Source organism: Chiloscyllium punctatum, chromosome 17 (genome assembly GCF_047496795.1).
Source record: "Chiloscyllium punctatum isolate Juve2018m chromosome 17, sChiPun1.3, whole genome shotgun sequence".
NCBI lineage: Eukaryota > Metazoa > Chordata > Chondrichthyes > Orectolobiformes > Hemiscylliidae > Chiloscyllium > Chiloscyllium punctatum.
The window spans coordinates 76029440-76046595 of NC_092755.1; the positions used below are offsets into that span (position 1 = coordinate 76029440).

At 39.0% G+C, this 17156-nt stretch overlaps 1 protein-coding gene across 1 annotated transcript in view; it reads right to left on the bottom strand.

The window, feature by feature from the left end:
- sf3a1 (splicing factor 3a, subunit 1) overlaps positions 1 to 17156 on the bottom strand; it is a 39076-nt gene that overhangs the window by 13796 nt on the left and 8124 nt on the right. The window contains exons 5-8 of the mRNA XM_072587560.1: positions 13735 to 13809; positions 7505 to 7655; positions 4394 to 4590; positions 17 to 137 (exon numbers count right to left, since the gene is read on the bottom strand). Of these exons, the coding sequence (XP_072443661.1) occupies positions 17 to 137; positions 4394 to 4590; positions 7505 to 7655; positions 13735 to 13809 (544 nt within the window). The remainder of the gene's footprint in view (positions 1 to 16; positions 138 to 4393; positions 4591 to 7504; positions 7656 to 13734; positions 13810 to 17156) is intronic.

Sequence of the window (17156 nt, forward strand, 5' to 3'; positions counted from 1 at the left end):
CTTTTTGCAAACTGACCTTTGGGATCATAGTCCTTCCTAATGATAACTTGGTCTGGAGTAGGAGGAAGTGGTGGAGGCATTGGATTATCAGGTGGTGGTGGGGCGGCTTTCTGACTTTCATCTTCTTCATCCGATCCCTAAGAGAAATCATCATACAAGTCTAAATGAGTCGAATTGTACATTGCATTTAAAATAAACCATTTGATGAAACAGAATTAGGCAGCCCCCTTTTCTCTTATTGGTGAGTATTTCTGCTCTTTAAAACAAAAGAAGGTCTAAGGGAATTTGACACTAAAGGAGGAAAGGAGCCTGGCAGGACATGAGAAGGGAATAAAAATCAATGCTAAGTCCCTAGTCCCATATATTTACCTGGGAGCCAACAGAGAGAGAGCAGCCTGCAGGGGAGGAGACTTGGGGATCAGAAACAGTGAAAAGTGACATCAACAGGATAAGGCTGGTAATTTGGCTAATTTGAATATCTGTTCGAAGTTGCTTTCTGATTGAAGGTAAATTGGAGACATACTTTACAGATTAAAACTAAAGACCAATAGGAAATTTAAAATTACAAATTAAAAGCTAATTAAATAATTTAGAGATGCAGGGGCCAGGCAATGTGATGTATTTGCAGGATGTGGGAACTCATGGAATCTACTGTGGTTCATAGTGAACATACGTATAGCAAATGTTTGCTTGTCCAAGGAATACTGGCTCAGAGTTGATGAGCTCAAGTTTGAGCATAAGATACTGCGAAACATCAGCAAGGGGGAAAAGAGTTACACTCAGGAGGCAGTCACACTCTGGTACACCAAATAGCATACCAAGTACATATAGTACACACAGATAGCATCCTTTGAAAGCAGGACTGACAGTCCCGCATGGTGTGTTGCCTGCCTTTTGCCAAGGTGAACCATTTTGAACCAGCTTGAAAGGATACTGGAATGAGAAGGGGAGGATCCAGGTGCTGTGACCCATGTTGCGATTAACAACATAGACAAGAAATCCTATTTGGATAATATCAGGAATTAGGAACAAAATTAAAGGACCTCCAGAGTTACAATATCTGGATTATTACCTGAACCACATGCACATTGGCACAGAGATAAGAAAATGAGGGAACTAAGTGAATGGCTAGAGAAGTGAGGTGGGAAAGAGGGATTCAATTCCTTGGGGTACTAGCATCAGAACTGGGACAGGAAAGAACTGTACCATTGGGATGGGCACCACCTGGGACCAATGTCCTTACCGAAAGGCTAAATATAGGTTGGTCACAAGGACTTCAAACTAGTAAATAGTTGGGAAGGCTTGTGGGAAGTCAATACAGTTTCAAAATCAAGTAACATGAGAGAATAAACAGGTAGGAATCCTACTTTAAGTATAGCAGGTAATGGTAAAAGTATAAGAAGGGTATTGACTAAACTGGAAAAGAGAAATAATAAACAGTTGAATAAAGCATCCGTTTTCAGTGCATGGTCAAAATAAGAGTTCTAAAATAAAAAATGCATAGGGTGGAAGGAATGATTTAACGAAGGCCAGTTTTAACAAAGATGAGTTAGAGAGTGTCCACAGCAAACTGGGAATATGTGCTCATGGGCAAAACAACTGAAGAATAATGGAGAAAGTTCAAAGAAACATTTAACACAACATAAAAATCAATATATACCACAAAAGGGAAAAATTCATCTCAGAAAAAAAAAACAACCATGGACAACCAAAGAGCTAAGGGACAACATATAACTAAACGAATGGGCTTACAAAATATGAACTAACAGCACAGATCTTCCCAAATGGGAAACACAAACACCAACAAAGGGCAACAAAGCAGCTTGTAAGAGTTATTAAAAGGGATTATGAAATAAAATCAATAAGAAAAAATTTTATAGCTGCATAATGGGAAAGTGGGCAGTCAGCAGCAATGTTGGCCCACTAAAGACTGAAAGCTGGGATACTGTCAATGACAATGGAGGAAATGGCAGAAGTTGAGTCATCACTTTGTCTCGGCATTTACAGTAGAAAAGATAGCTTGCTTGCTGGAAGCCCCAAGGAAACTAATAGTGGATCAAAAACAGGGACTGAATAAAATTAAATCAAGTAAAACATTGACAATTAAGAAATCAACAGAACTAAAAAGAGAAAAAAAATCCCTAAAGACCTGACTGTTTCCATTCAAGGGTGTTAACGGAAGCAGGGGAGCACATTGTAGACGCCCTCATATAATCTTTCGGAGTTCTTCTGACACAGGAATCATTCCCCCTGGATTGGGGGATTGCACGTATCACTCCGTTTTATTTTAAGAACAGAAGAGGAAAACCAGGGGAGGACAAGTTAGCCTAACATCTATACAAAAAGTCAAAAGAACTGCAGATGCTAAAAATCAGAAACTGTTGGAAAATCTCAGCAGGTCTGGCAGCATCTGTGACGAGAAATTAGAGTTAATGTTTCAGGTCTAGTGACCCTTCAGGGTCTGAAAGAAGGATTACTGAACCCAAAACGTCAACTCGGATTTCTCTCCAATGATGCTGTCAGTATTGCTGATCTTTTCCAGCTATTTGTGTTTTTAAGCCTAATACCTATGGTGGGAAAATTGTTGGGAGTCTATAATCCAGGTTGAGGTAACGGAATACCTTCAAATTCTTTAGGTAATCAGGGACGGCCAGCATGGATTCATAACAGGTATGTTATGCCTAACAAATCTTACTGAATTTTTTTTTGAAGAGGTGACTAAAGTAGTAGACTGGGCTAGATGTTATTTATGTGAACTTCCAGAAGGCATTTGAAGTCTCACATAAAAGACTTAACTAAGGTAGAAGCCTATGGAATTGAGGGCAAATTACTGACGTGGCTAGGAAATTGGTTGAATGGCAGGCAACAGAAAATAGGATTAATGGGTAGGTACTCATTGGTTGGGAAGCTGAGGATTGGTGGAGTAATAGTCTGAGAATTATGGCCAGATCATTCAGGAGAGATGTTAGAAGCACTTCTGATTGCAAAGGGTTTGGAACTTTCCTCTCCACGTGACAGTGGATACTGTTTCCATGCTGTACATCACTATGACTCTATGTAATCAAAGCCTTAAAACTGAAATGATGATAATGAATGAACAATTCATTTTAATATTTACTTGGCATCTTATCAAAAGTTAGTTATAGTTGGAAACATGAAAATCATGTCAGTCCTTTTGAAATATACTATGATTTATGTTGTTATTACGCATGTCTTTAAAAAGGAACAGAAGTTCATGGTGACATTATAGATATCAAATGCCTAAAACTGTAACACATTTTCAAAGTCTGTTGCAAGTAAAATTCAGCATTAATTCTAAGTTTTCATAAAAACAAACTAATTTCAAAATAAAGCCCTTGTCACATTAACAGGCTAGCTGCTGACACTGGTTGATTCACTGGTCATGACTTCTCTGAAAGAGAGAGACATCTGAACATCTCATATGACTTGCTAATAACTTGAATGTACAGCAGAACTGAATACACAGGAACGTCTATCAATTACCTGAATTTCAGATCATCCGAAGGGCACCCTTAAGGTCCCGATAGAAACATTAAGTTAAAGAGTTGTTTCAACCGTGATCGATTCTTTTGTTTTACAGGTACAGTGATTAAAAAACTAACTCGGCTCACTGAAATGCTGCTGAGAACAGACTCGGACAGTCCAGGCACCGTCTCTAAATGACTGACCTCCTGCCCTCTCTTTCCCCCCCCCCCCCCAACACTTTCCCTCGAGTTCTATATAGGGATGAACCCTAAACCTCCCCCTTCCTCAGATAATCTCTCCAACATTGTCCTGTACAGGACAGAGGTAGAACCTGTCAAAAAGTTGCAGTAAAAAGTTGCAGTTGTTTGCACACATGCACTATTTGGAGACTTACCCCACAAAGACAGCAGCAGTCTGTCTGTTAATGTACACAGTCAGGCGGCCCTCCTTCCCCGCCACTCCAGTGGGCGGGAGTGCGGGAGGGACAACGGGTGGGAGCAGATGGGGAATGGACGGGATTGGGGGCTCACATGCAGTGTGCTGCTGCCTAGTCTCCTGAATGGGAATCAGACTTCACAGAAAACTCCGAGCCCCAGAGGAAATCATTTAACGGAATAATCAATTATTCAAAGTGAAATAGTGCCCGCCCATCTTGTTTGAATAATCGAGGTTCCTCTGTATTACCACTATTACTTAATGCACAATTCAAAGACATTTTTACACCAAATTAAACCAAATTGTCATTACAGTAATTATCCCTGAAGTCTTTATAATGTATAAGGCTTACAACAGTTGTTAGTGATGCTGGAAGAATTCTGCAAAATTGACAGCAAATACAAGGATAACATGAGGATTAACTATAAAATACTCAAAAACTATCAATAACCAGGATCATTTTATATCGTACCTCGTCCATATCCTGTACTTGTGTATCTTGATCCAACTGTGATGGAGTCTCTTCTGGCTTATCCTCAGTTTCTTCAGCTTCATCATCAGATTCCACCTCCATTTCAACCTCCTCACTCTCCCCGAACTTCTCATACCTCTCTTGCATCAAAATACGAGCTCCAAGTTCTTCTGGGGTAGTTGGTGGAGGGAAGTGCCCTATAATTAGAAAGGATAAGCAACTGATGAATTTTATTGCTTGCACATATCTACTTTTCCCACTTCTGCCCCAACAGAAGAATAACACTATTACAGTATAACTACTTCTGGTTGAAGAAAAAAAATCAAAATTAAATTATCTAAACATAATCAAACAAATATTGTTAGCTAGACAAGTTTGGCTGCTACTTTATACTTGGCAAGAACCCTAGTTAACAATATACATCAAAACTCTTTTTAAAAAAATAAGTTTCATGATCTTCAACAACTGCCTTTGTCATTAGAACAGGCAGTTGAGGTTTCAATTTAATATTACTGAATAACAATATCATAGTACTCATTCAATACTTTATTAGATATAATGCTATATTATGTGTACAGATAGAACAGGCGACACGGTGGCTCAGTGGTTAGCACTGCTGCCTCACAGCACCAGGATCCCAGGTTCAATTCTAGCCTCAGACATTTTGCACATTCAGGAGGAGTTTGCACATTCTCCCCATATCTGCGTGGGTTTCCTCCAGTTGCTCCAGTTTCTTCCCACAGTCCAAAGATGTGCAGGTCAGGTGAGTTGGCCATACTAAATTGCCTTCAGTGTATGAACTACTCATTGGTCAGAAGGAAATGGGTCTGGGTGGGTTACTCTTCGGAGGTTCAGTTTGGACTTGTTGGGTCAAAGGGCCCGTTTCCACTGTAGGGAATCTAAAAAAAAATCTTAAACCTACAACCTTTGATTCACAGGCCCGCAATTATGACAGACGACAAATAAAATACAGCTTTAAGATCAAGCTAAACACATCAATAAAAGCAATATAATACAGTAAACTTTTTATTAAGCAGCACTTATGAGACCAGTAGTGTCCCAGTTGATCAAATAATCTGGTTGATCATGAGGTCCACATAATCAATGTAAAAAGACACACTAAGTAACAAAATGTAATGCTGGGGCTGTACACATCACAGTTATACCTTACTTACAGCATAAAAATAACTTTGCCTTAAATAAAACTTAGCAGTAGACAGCCTTCTCACTCAGTCTCAGCTGACTACTCGGATATTGTGATAAAACAGGACTCGTCCAGTAACTTAGATATATAAAATTTGCTGACATGCCGACAGTGCTGATTCATAAGGTGCCGGTTAAACAAAGTTTGCTGTATAAATGATTGGTGTTGCCTACAACAGTTACTTGCATTCATATAATAGAGTAGAAAACATCCCTAAGACTAAAGAGGCAGTGGAAGAAGCATCAGATTTTGTTAAAGAATAGATTAGCACCAAAATTTTGTTTAAAGAGATGGATTTTGAGGAAGGCCTTGAAGTTGGAAAATGAAGACGTCTGGAGGGGGATTTACACTGCATAGGATCTGATTGGCTAAAGATATACCCAAAATCAGTGTGTTGAAGGGAAGGGTGCTCAAGAGGCCAAAATCACAGTTTCAAAAGGACGGGATAGTATTGCTGAAAGAAGTTAGAGATAGGAAACATAAGCCAGTAAGAAAATTTTACACAATATACATTAAGTATATGGTTCTATGGAACTGGAAACAGCATGGACAGGAACAATGAATAAACAGGACTTGTTGTGGGATTGATAACAGGGGGAGTATGGATTTGAATGGGCTGAAGTTGGTATATCAGAGCATCATTTGGAAATCAGCTCAAATGAATACTTCAGTGGTGGATGAATTGAAATAGGAGTGATGGCAATTGATGTTATGCAAGTTAAAAGCTGGTTGACTGACTTCATGATGAGAAAAGGAGTAGAGGTCAACATTTCAACTTGAAGTCCAATGGAACAGTGTGAATAATCCAACTATAAACTTTAAACAGAACTAAGGGTGGAGTTACTGTTAAGTAAACACAGTTTGTGCCAGGATTGAAGAGGATGGTTTTGATTTTTTCCTGCAAGACAGCATTGTTCATCTAAGACTGGTGTTGAAAAAGAAATAACCTAACAGCATGAAGACAGAAGCCAAGAGAAAATGACAGGACCATCCAGGTGGGTATTAATAATGTGCAAGTGCAAGCTGATCCACGCTGAGGATATCAGCCAAAGTAACAGTTAACAGAGGAAAAGAACTTAGGATGGATCTCTGATGATCTTCGGAATTGAAAGTGCAAGTTTCCTACAAATATTACTTACTCCTATAAACAGTGTGTCTACAACTCCTTAGGTTGAAAGTGGGAACAAATAAGGTTAATAAGGTTAAGAAATTATAATGCATCCCAATCTCAGAGACTACCATTACACATTTGTGATTAAGATCTTTTCAGAGGGGAGAAAATCAGTTTGCATTGATGCCAACAATTTTGAGACTGAAATGAGCATAGATCTAAAGGGCAAAAACATATGCAAGTATCTAGGATGAGGAAAAAATGAGATCAGAACTATTTACAATGTCAACTAGCATGAGAAGTAGAGGTTCCTTAGGAATGGTATCAAGTGAGGAGTGTCTGAGTCTAATAAATGAGCTGAGCTTAGCAAGAGCATGGAAAATAATACAAAGAAACTGAAGAGTTGAATTCACGCTAGGATAGGTCAGCAATTGACGGTAGGTTAGGTTTAGATAAGAAGTAGGGAAGGGGAAGAAAAATAGCTGAACAGATTGTTTCCATTTTTCCATGACCATTTCATACTGCTGAGGCAGGGTTCAAAAAGATTGGAGACCTGGATTCTAAGGTGGTGCTTGGTAGTACAGAGAAGAAATCTATTCCATTAAAGTCGTCCAAGATTATCTACATGTTATTTTTCAGTAACATTTCAAATTAACTTACTGTAATTGCAAGTGCAAGCTAGGAAACATTCAAAGGAAAGAATGTTGTAAAAACTGTAATCAGATTAATCTTGGAATGAACACGTTCAACATTTAAACCCAAGTCAACATTTCATGCTATTGTATGGTTACATTACCTTGTTCATTGGGCTGGAAATCAACTGTTTCCACCACCACAAAGTCATGCCAGTCAATCTGGGCATAGGCTACTCTCTCCCTTTCCCGTTCTTCCTCTTCTTTCCTCCTCTCTCGCTCCTGAAATTTGGCCCATTCAACTCGATACCTCACCTATTTCACACAGTCAAAATTATTTACTTGTCGATGCAGTGATTGACATTCCTTTTAAGCATAAGAGACAGACAGACTTCCTACTCTTCTACACTCCTGAAAATGAAAATTTCAATTTGAACTAAATTCACATCATCAAATGTGAGGCAGAGGGAAGAGGAATGATGGAGTGGTGTAGAGGGCACTATTAACATGCATGTGAAAAATGATCTCATGATTGAGCAGAGGGTCATATTTCAAATGCACCTAAGAGCGCTGCAAATTCAGTTTTCAAATAATATAGTGGTGTAGATGGTGTAAATCTGGAACACTCTTCCAAAAGATATTTGATGCTAATGTCACAAAGCTGCTTTCTTTTTTGTAAAAGCTGTTCCTTTTCTCAAGGATGCTATGTCCTTGGCTTTCTTCAGAAGGGTAAAAACCCGCGCTCGGTGACTTATTAATCTGGTTTACTACAGAGATTAAAGGGTAATAAGAGGTCTTTCTGTTTATATGTAAACAAATGAGACTTCAGGCCAAAGTGGTCATGTTTTAGAAGTGACCTGTATGATGAAAAGGAAGTGGTCAGCTCTGTAGTGACCAGTTCAGTTCAGAACTAGTTGGGAGTCCAACAGTGAGCTGTGTGGAAACAAACTCACTCTCTCTCTCTGCCCTTCTAACTCAAACCTGTAAGCAACTGTTCTATTAACTTATACTGGTTTCTCGTGGGGTTTGCTTATTGGGACTGGTGTCTCTTCGGAACAGCATAATTAAGCCTAGTTTGGATAGACTGAGTTCTGTAGGGGTTCTTTATGTTTCATTGCATAATTTTGTGAATAAATTTTTGCCTATTTTAAAATCTAGTAGTCAACCTAGCTAACTTACTCCGGGTAATTTTCACTGTACACTTACCAAAACAAATCGCAAAGTTATGGTCTGGACTGCCTGCTTAAGAAAGTTTTGAGTGGTCTGGCCTAGTCCACAACAGACTGGGGACTCAGCTGGGATTTTAAACAGCCAGTGGTAGGTGTTAGTGCATTTCAGGTGTTGATTTGGTTGGGTAGACAAAGTTTGGGATAGTAATGGCTCATTCAGTCGCCAAACGTTTTCTGTATATGGATGCGGTGACTTTGGAAGGTTCGCAAAAGGTGAATAAGACCAAGCTGCAGGAATTAGCAGACCAGGTGGGATTGGAACTACCTGCTTTTGCGAGGAAAGGAGAGATAATTACAGTGGTAGCTCAGCATTTAAACGTGCTGGAAAAACCAGAATCTATAGAGATGGCAAGAATTCAATTGCAAATGAAGCAGCTTGAGTTAGAGGGGAGAGATAAAGAAAGGGCAGCAGAAATGAAACGGTTTGAGTTACAACTGAAAGCACAAGAGAAGGAAAAAGAGAGCAGCAGAACAGAGAGAAAGAGAGAGAGCTTTTGAACTTCAAAAACTGACACTTAAAAAGAAAATCAGCTGAAAGGCTGGAGATAAAGGCTGAAGGTAACCTTAGCGAGGAAGTAGTGTGAAATCATGTGGAAGAGCAGAGAGTTAAAACTGCAAGGTTAGCAGCTGAAGTAGCTGATGATTATGATCTGGTCCATAAAACAAAGTTTGACTTCAAGAATCAATTTCAGTCCACGAGGGATAGAAATTGGGGCAAAGAGAAATCATCACGCAGAAAGGGAAAGATAGATCTCAGCGAAAATCTTGAGGATAATTTACTGTAGGTAAAAAAAACCCTACCAGGGTTTAAAAAAAACCCTACCCTACCAGAAGCCTACCAGGGAGAAAGTAATTCTGGATCTGGTGTTGTGCAACGAACTGGATTTGATCAGGGACCTCGAAGTTAAGGAGCCATTAGGAGGTAGTGACCACAATACAATAAGCTTTAATCTGCAGTTTGAAAGGGAGAGGGTAGAATCGGAAGTGACAATATTTCAGTTGAATAAGGGGAACGATGGAGCTTTGAGGAAGGAGCTTGCCAAAGTTCAATGATGCAATACCCTAGCAGGGATGGCAGTGGAACAACAATGGCAGGTATTTCTAAGTATAATGCAGAAGATGCAGGATCAGTTCATTCCAAAAAGGAAGAAAGATCCTAAGGGGAGGCAGGGGTGACTGTGGCTGACGAGGGAAGTTAAGGACCATATAAAGACAAAAGGGAAAAAGTATAACATAGCAAAGATTAGTGGGAAATCGGAGGACTGGGAAGCTTTTAAAGAACAGAGGATAACTAAAAAGGAAATACGCAAAGAAAAAATAAGGTACGAAGGTAAACTGGCCAAAAATATAAAAGAGGATAGTTAAGACTTTTTTAGTTATGTGAAAAGAAAAAAATGGTTAAGACTAAAATTGGACCCTTGAAGATAGAAATGGGTGAATTCATTCCAGGGAACAAAAAATGGCAGGGGTTGAATTGGTACTTTAGATCTGTCTTCACTGAGGAAGACATGAGCAATCTCCCAGATGTAATATAGTGGCTGAAGGACCTGAACTGAAGGGAATTTATATTAGGCAGGAACTGGTGTTAGAGAGACTGTTAGGTCTGAAAGCTGATAAGTCCCCGGGATCTGATGGTCTGCATCCCAGGGTACTGAAGGAGGTGGCTCGAGAAATCGTGGATGCATTGGTGATCATTTTCCAATGTTCTATAGATTCAGGATCAGTCGTGCTGATTGGAGGGTGGCTAATGTTGTCCCACCTTTGAAGAAAAGAGGGAGAGAGAAAACAGAGAATTATGGACCAGTTAGTCTGACCTCAGCGGTGGGAAAAATGCTGGAGTCAATTATAAGGACGAAATTACTACACATCTGGATAGCAGTAACAGGATAGGTCAGAGTCAGCATGGATTTATGAAGGGGAAGTCATGCTTGACTCATCTTCTGGAATTTTTCTGAGGATATAACTCTGAAGATGGACGAGGGAGATCCAGTGGATGTAGTATACCTAGACTTTCAGAAAGCCTTGATAAAGTCCCACATAGGAGGTTAGTGAGCAAAACTAGGGCACATGGTATTAGAGGCAAAATACTGACATGGATTGAAAATTGGTTGGCTGACAGGAAACAGTAGCGATAAACGGCTCCCTTTAGGAATGGCAGGCGGTGATTAGTGGTGTGCCGGGACCGCAGCTTTTTACAATTAATGTAATTTTACAATTACATTAATGACATAGATGAAGGTATTAAAAGTAATATTAGCAAATTTGCTGATGACACAAAGCTGGCTGGCAGGGTGAAATGTGAGGAGGATGTTAGGAGAATACATGGTGACCTGGACAGGCTAGGTGAGTAGACAGATGTATGGCAGATGCAGTTTAATGTGGATAAATGTGTGACTATCCACTTTGGTGGCAAGAACAGGAAGGCAGATTACTACCTAAATGGAGTCAAGTTAGGCAAAGGGGCAGTACAAGGAGATCTAGGTGTTCTTGTTCATCAGTCAATGAAAGCAAGCATGCAGGCACAGCAGGCAGTGAAGAAAGCTAATAGCATGCTGGCCTTCATAACAAGAGGAATTGAATATAGAAGCAAAGAGGTCCTTCTGCAGCTGTACAGGGCCATGGTGTGACCGCACCTGGAATACTGTGCGCAGGTTTGGTCTCCAAACTTGAGGAAAGACATTCTGGCTATTGAGTGAGTGCAGCGTAGGTTCACAAAGTCAATTCCCGAATGGTGGGACTACCTTAAGCTGAAAGATTGGAGCGACTGGGCTTGTATACGCTTGAGTTTAGAAGGCTGAGAGGGGATCTGATTGAGACGTATAAGATTATTAAAAGGATTAGACACCCTGGAGGCAGGAAACATGTTTCCGCTGATGGGTGAGTCCCGAACCAGAGAACACAGTTTAAAAATAAGGGGTAGGCCACTTAGAAGAGAGTTGAGGAGAAACTTCTTCACCGAGAGTGTGGTGGGCGTTTGGAATGCTCTGCCCCAGAAGGCTGTGGAGGCCAAAAATCTGGATACTTTTAAAAAAAGAAATGGATAGAGCACTTAAGAATAGTGGAATCAAGGGTTATGGGGATAAGGCTGGAACAGGATACTGATTGAGGATGATCAGCCATGATCATAATGAATGGCGGTGCTGGCTCGAAGGGCAGAATGGCCTACTCCTGCACCTATTGTCGAGAGGGGGACAAAAGTTGAAAAGCTCCGGTGTTTTTATTGTAATAAAGTGGGCCACATGAAATTACAATGTTGGTGGGTTAGGAGAAAGCAAGATGTAGGAAAACCAGAAAAGTTTGGAAGTTTTGTTGGACGGACTAGTAACAAAAAGCACGAGGGAAGTCAGACAACTGCCTCAGACTGTACAAGATGATCAGAGAGTGCCAGAGCTGCTCAAAAAATATACATGCAAGGGTAAAGTTTATTCACACAGGCCAGGAGTAGCAGGTAAAGAGGTTACAATGTTAAGGGACACAGGATCCTCTCAGTCTGTAATGCTGAAGGATGAGGAGATATGTACTTCTGAGGGACTATTGCCAGAAAAAGGTACTGGTAACAGGAATTCATGGTGAGACAAGCGGCGCTAAATTATGTAAGGTGAGGCGAGAGAGTCTAGGGAAGAGTGGGGAATTTGTGGTAGGAGTACTGGGCAAACTCTCAGTTCCAGGAATACAATTTGTCCTTGCGAATGATATAGCTCATTCACCGATAGGCGTGCTATCTACTCTAGTTGAAAAGCTGGTGGAGATGCAGGCAACTGAAAACATGAAGGATGTTTATCCAGGCATTTTCCCTAATTGTATGGTCACAAGATCATAAAGGCACAAGTTGAAACAGGAGAGATCAAAGGGCACAGATAAGGAAACTGATATAATGTTCTCAGAGACCTTTTTTGAATAGATAAGCGGAACACAGAAGCAGCAAATAGGTAAACTTGCAAGTATCTTTAGCTCTGGTAAGCTTATAGAATTACAGCAGAAAGATGAGAAATTAAAACAGTTATATCAAAAGGCATTTACAGAGAAGGAAAGCGAATGCATCCCTGTATGTTATTACTTAACAAATGATGTCTTAAAAAGAGAAAATGGAGACCATCCCACATTCAAGCTGATGAGAAATGGGGAGAGATTAATCACATTGTTTTGCCAGTAGTGTACAGAAAGGTGGTGCTGCGAATAGCACATGAGCTAACACTTGGAGGTCATTTAGGGGCGAGGAAAACGCAGGCTAAAATACAAAGACATTTTTATTGAACTGCACGAAAATGTATTTGAATTTTGCCAGATGTGTCACACACGTCAGCTAATTGGAAAACCACAGTCAGTAATAACACTTGCACCTTTAATACCTATTCCAGTATTTGAGGAACGTTTCACAAGAGTCTTGATTGATTGTTTAGATCCCCTACCTCAAACAAAAAGTGGGAATAAGTTTTTATTAACAATGAATGTATCAACTAGATTTCCAGAGGCAATCCCATTACACAACATCACAGCTAAAAGGTTTGTAGAAGAATTACTTAAATTCTTTTACTAGAAATGGACTACCAATAGAGATCCAATCAAATCAAACTTCACATCCAAACTATTCAAAGAGGTTACGGATAACTTGGGAATAAAGTAATTCAAATCTACTGCGTACTAACCAGAATGGCAGGGAGTGCTAGAGAGATGGCATCAAACACTAAAGACCATGTTGAGGGCTTATGGTCTGGATTATCCAGATGATTGGGATATGGGAGTTCTGTTTATACTTTTTGCAATCAGAGATGTACCGAATTGATTAAATTCAGTCTACTTGAATTAATTTTTGGGCATGAAGAGCAAAGGCAATTTCGGCTTTTGTAATGCCAAATGGTATGAAAAACGTCCAGCCACTTTGCAGAGATTTGACCAAAACTTTTTTGTGGATAATGTAAAGGGCAAGATTTAATTTTTAGGTGCTCCTCAGGAGAGCAGGGTTAATGGATAAAAAATACCACAGCATTTAAGAACGATTTGCAATGCAATAAAGGACTATTAATTACCCCAAATAGTGCTAAAATTGTTACAGCCTTTTGTATACACTTTATTCAAAACAAATATTAATTACAAGTTTCAAATAATGTATGCAATTAATGGGGTTCATGACTTTTTGCCTATTATGGTCATCTGTATTGTCTCACCTGATCTAAAACTTCTTTAGGATTTTCTGCTTCTTTCTTCAATTTCTGAAGCAATCCCTTTGGAGGTATTAAGATCTAAGAAGAAGAAAATAAATATTATATAAAACAGAAATAAGTTTTGCTCCTTATGAAAGGGGCAAGTTCAAATCAATACTCACCTGATAATCCTGCAATTATAGCATATATCGCAATCTACTTTTCCCAGCACACTATTCCAGTACTGCCCTATGTAATTCCAAAAAAGCACACTCTAGATTTTTAAAATTACTAATATAAAAAAGATTAAAAATTTAACTAAACTTTGTAAGTTGATCGATGTACCCTGAAACAACTTCATTATAAAATATATTACACAAAATGTTAAATCTCCCAAACTTCCACTTACAATCTTTCAACATTACACTTCTCCCTCTGATGTTTTAGCCGGCATGCTTTTGTTTAAATCATCTTAGGTTTGTGAAGACTATATCCTTTGCCACACTACTTTGCTCAAATTACATTTTTTTTGCCTCAAATGACCTCAAAGAATAATTGTCCCTGATATATTACAGCTCCCTTATGGGAACCAAAAATAATTTGCCAAATCACAATGAACTCCAAAACAAAGCAATTATCAACAAGATTCCACTTTTTCTACCTTGCACTTTAAAACAAATTAGCATGCAAATGATACTTCAACTGAAAAGTAAATGTCATGTTAAACAGTCAAAGATATTGCTGACAATCACAAACATGGCCACATCCTTGCTTGAAGGCAGCACTATATTTCACATCTGTTCCACAATTGCTGCTTTTTAGTTGCACAGGCTAGGTTAGGACACCTATTTGATAACACAATTCACCTTTGAGGTTTGACAGGTACAATTATCAAAGTATCTTTCTTCAAACCTTCTCACTATCACAACAGGACAAATGGTGTAACTTTTCAGAGCTCCCTTTTAATGAACCAACTAATATCTCAGGTTCATGGCTTTGTCACTTCTTGTTTTCACAAGCTCTCAGGACATCAAAGAGGACCTTTCTCCTTTCCTGTCAAAGTATTTTCTGCCACCAGCATTACTGCTTCCTTCTTTAATCCTGTGGATATTACTCTCAGGTCAAGGTTCACCAGATCATGTGGACTAGTGTTTATTATCCAAGAAAATTACAATGATTCCTTTACAATTCATGCAAACACTTAAATTCTTTTCAAAATCTCTTCAAAAATATACAGATTCCTTGATAATTTCACAGAATCTACAAATTTTCACTACTGTAGTGCTTCTAATAAAATGTTGTCAGACATTTGGAAAAAAAAAACTAGATAATTAAATGCCTATAGTGCTGTCGCAAAAGATCTTAAGAATCAGGAGTGTACTGGTGGTGATAAATCTCATATATTCCATCTGAATCTCAAAGCTGGGTTTGCACGCTGAAAACATATTTTAAATAAGTTACTAAACTAAAAGTGATGGGGTTACTAATCATGTAGAGTTCTAAAAGTCAAGTCAATTTGTATACATCATAAAATCTTTCACTTTATACTAACAAAACAGAAGCTCACGATTTACAAATATTTTCCAATAACAATGCAAATGTATAGAATTAGAACCAACATTGTGCATGCCATTTGTACACATTCACTGATGTACTCACCATTTAGAAAATAAATCAGAAACAGTGAAGCTGGGAGACTTCCCTTTAAGTTATTAAATTTAATGTCGACATCTAAAATATCCAAAATTCTTTCAAACTGAAGACTACATAAGATGGTTGGATTTTAAACAGTCTTTTAATTTAAGAGAAAGTAGAGTTTGGAGAGGGAGAATGTGACTTTGAATGAAATCTGCCTGGCTGCCATAGGGATAGGAGCCCAAGTTAAAGCATATTGAAAGTAAGGTGTACATTTTAACTCCTGCACACAGAAAATAATTGGTCTTGAACCTGGAAGGAGGGAAAGGGAAAAAAACCTAAAAAGTCACTGAAATGGGTTTTGTAGCTGGATTTTATTCAAGCATACTCAGAAGATTGAGTGAAGTGACCTTAAAAAAGGACACTGACCAACATGTTCTGGTGTGGTGGGGAGATGAAAGCCTGCTGAAATCGCAGGAGGGATTTGGACTAGAATCTACAAGGTTACATATTTGTTGATAACATACAGTGGCTCTGTTGTGTTACTGATAGTGGACAACTATTTTTTTCCCTAAGTAATGTTCAGTCAACAGTGTTTGTGTTACAATAGAAGTCTTAAAACCTGAGATCTTCTCCCAAGATGCTCTGAGTCAATCACTGGGAAATTCATATCTGTTTCTAAAAGTTTTCTTTATAAGGATCATAAATAATAATAAATTATCCTGTTTCTATTTTGAGATGCAATAGATTTCCCTGATCAACATAAATATTAATGGGTCAAGAAAGAATTGGGTTACAGCCCAAATGCATTCAATGACCATTATAAATATTTGACATCATTCTCATCCGAAAACATTGCGTCCCTAAGTAAGCACTACTGCAGAATTGTAGACACGTAGATGCCCCATGCTCAACTTACAGCACTGAACTTTGAACAGTTAATCCTAGATACATTATTCTAATCAACGTGTTAAGAGATGTTATTAAACATCTCTAGAGCAAGTGGGACTTGAACCTCTGTCTCCTGACTCAGAGGTAGGGGCATTACTGCTGTATCATAAGAGGCCTAAGAGTCAATGCTATCATGTGTACACAAATTAGGAGCAGGAGGTTATTTGACTCAGCTGCTTTGATTGCAACTTTAATTTTCCACCTACCCCCATTAACCTTTAACCCCTTTCTTAACTCGTTCAAGAATGCCTCCACCTCTGTCTTAAAAGTATTCAAAAGAGTCTGCTTTCACCACTTTTTGAAGATTAGCTGCAAAGATACAGCCCTCGAGAGATAAAATCTTCATCTCTACCTTAAATGGTTGACCCTTTAGTTTAAGTAATGACTCCTAGTTCTTGATTCTCCCAGAGGAAACATCCTCTCTAAACACACACTGTAAAGAACCCTCAGGAACCTAATTGCTTCAATAATGTTGCCTCTTACTCATCTTAAATTCCAGCAAATTCAAGCCTAACCTGCCCAACATAACCATGTAAGTATTCCAGTTACAGGTAGTTCCTCTATAACGTGATGGTTGCATTCTTGTGCAACCCTGCATTGTAGAAAGATCACACTTTAGAAACAGTGCTTAAAGTGTTGGTGATGTACAGGGGAACCTCAATTATCCGAACGTGATGAGTGGGCACTATTTCATTCGGATAATCGATTATTCGGTTACAGAGTCAAACAATCAGAGATGTACAGCATGGAAACAGACCCTTCGGTCCAACCCACCCTTGCCAACCAGTTATCCCAACCCAATCTACTCCCACCTGCCAGCACCCGGCCCATATCCCTCCAAACCCTTCCCATTCATATAC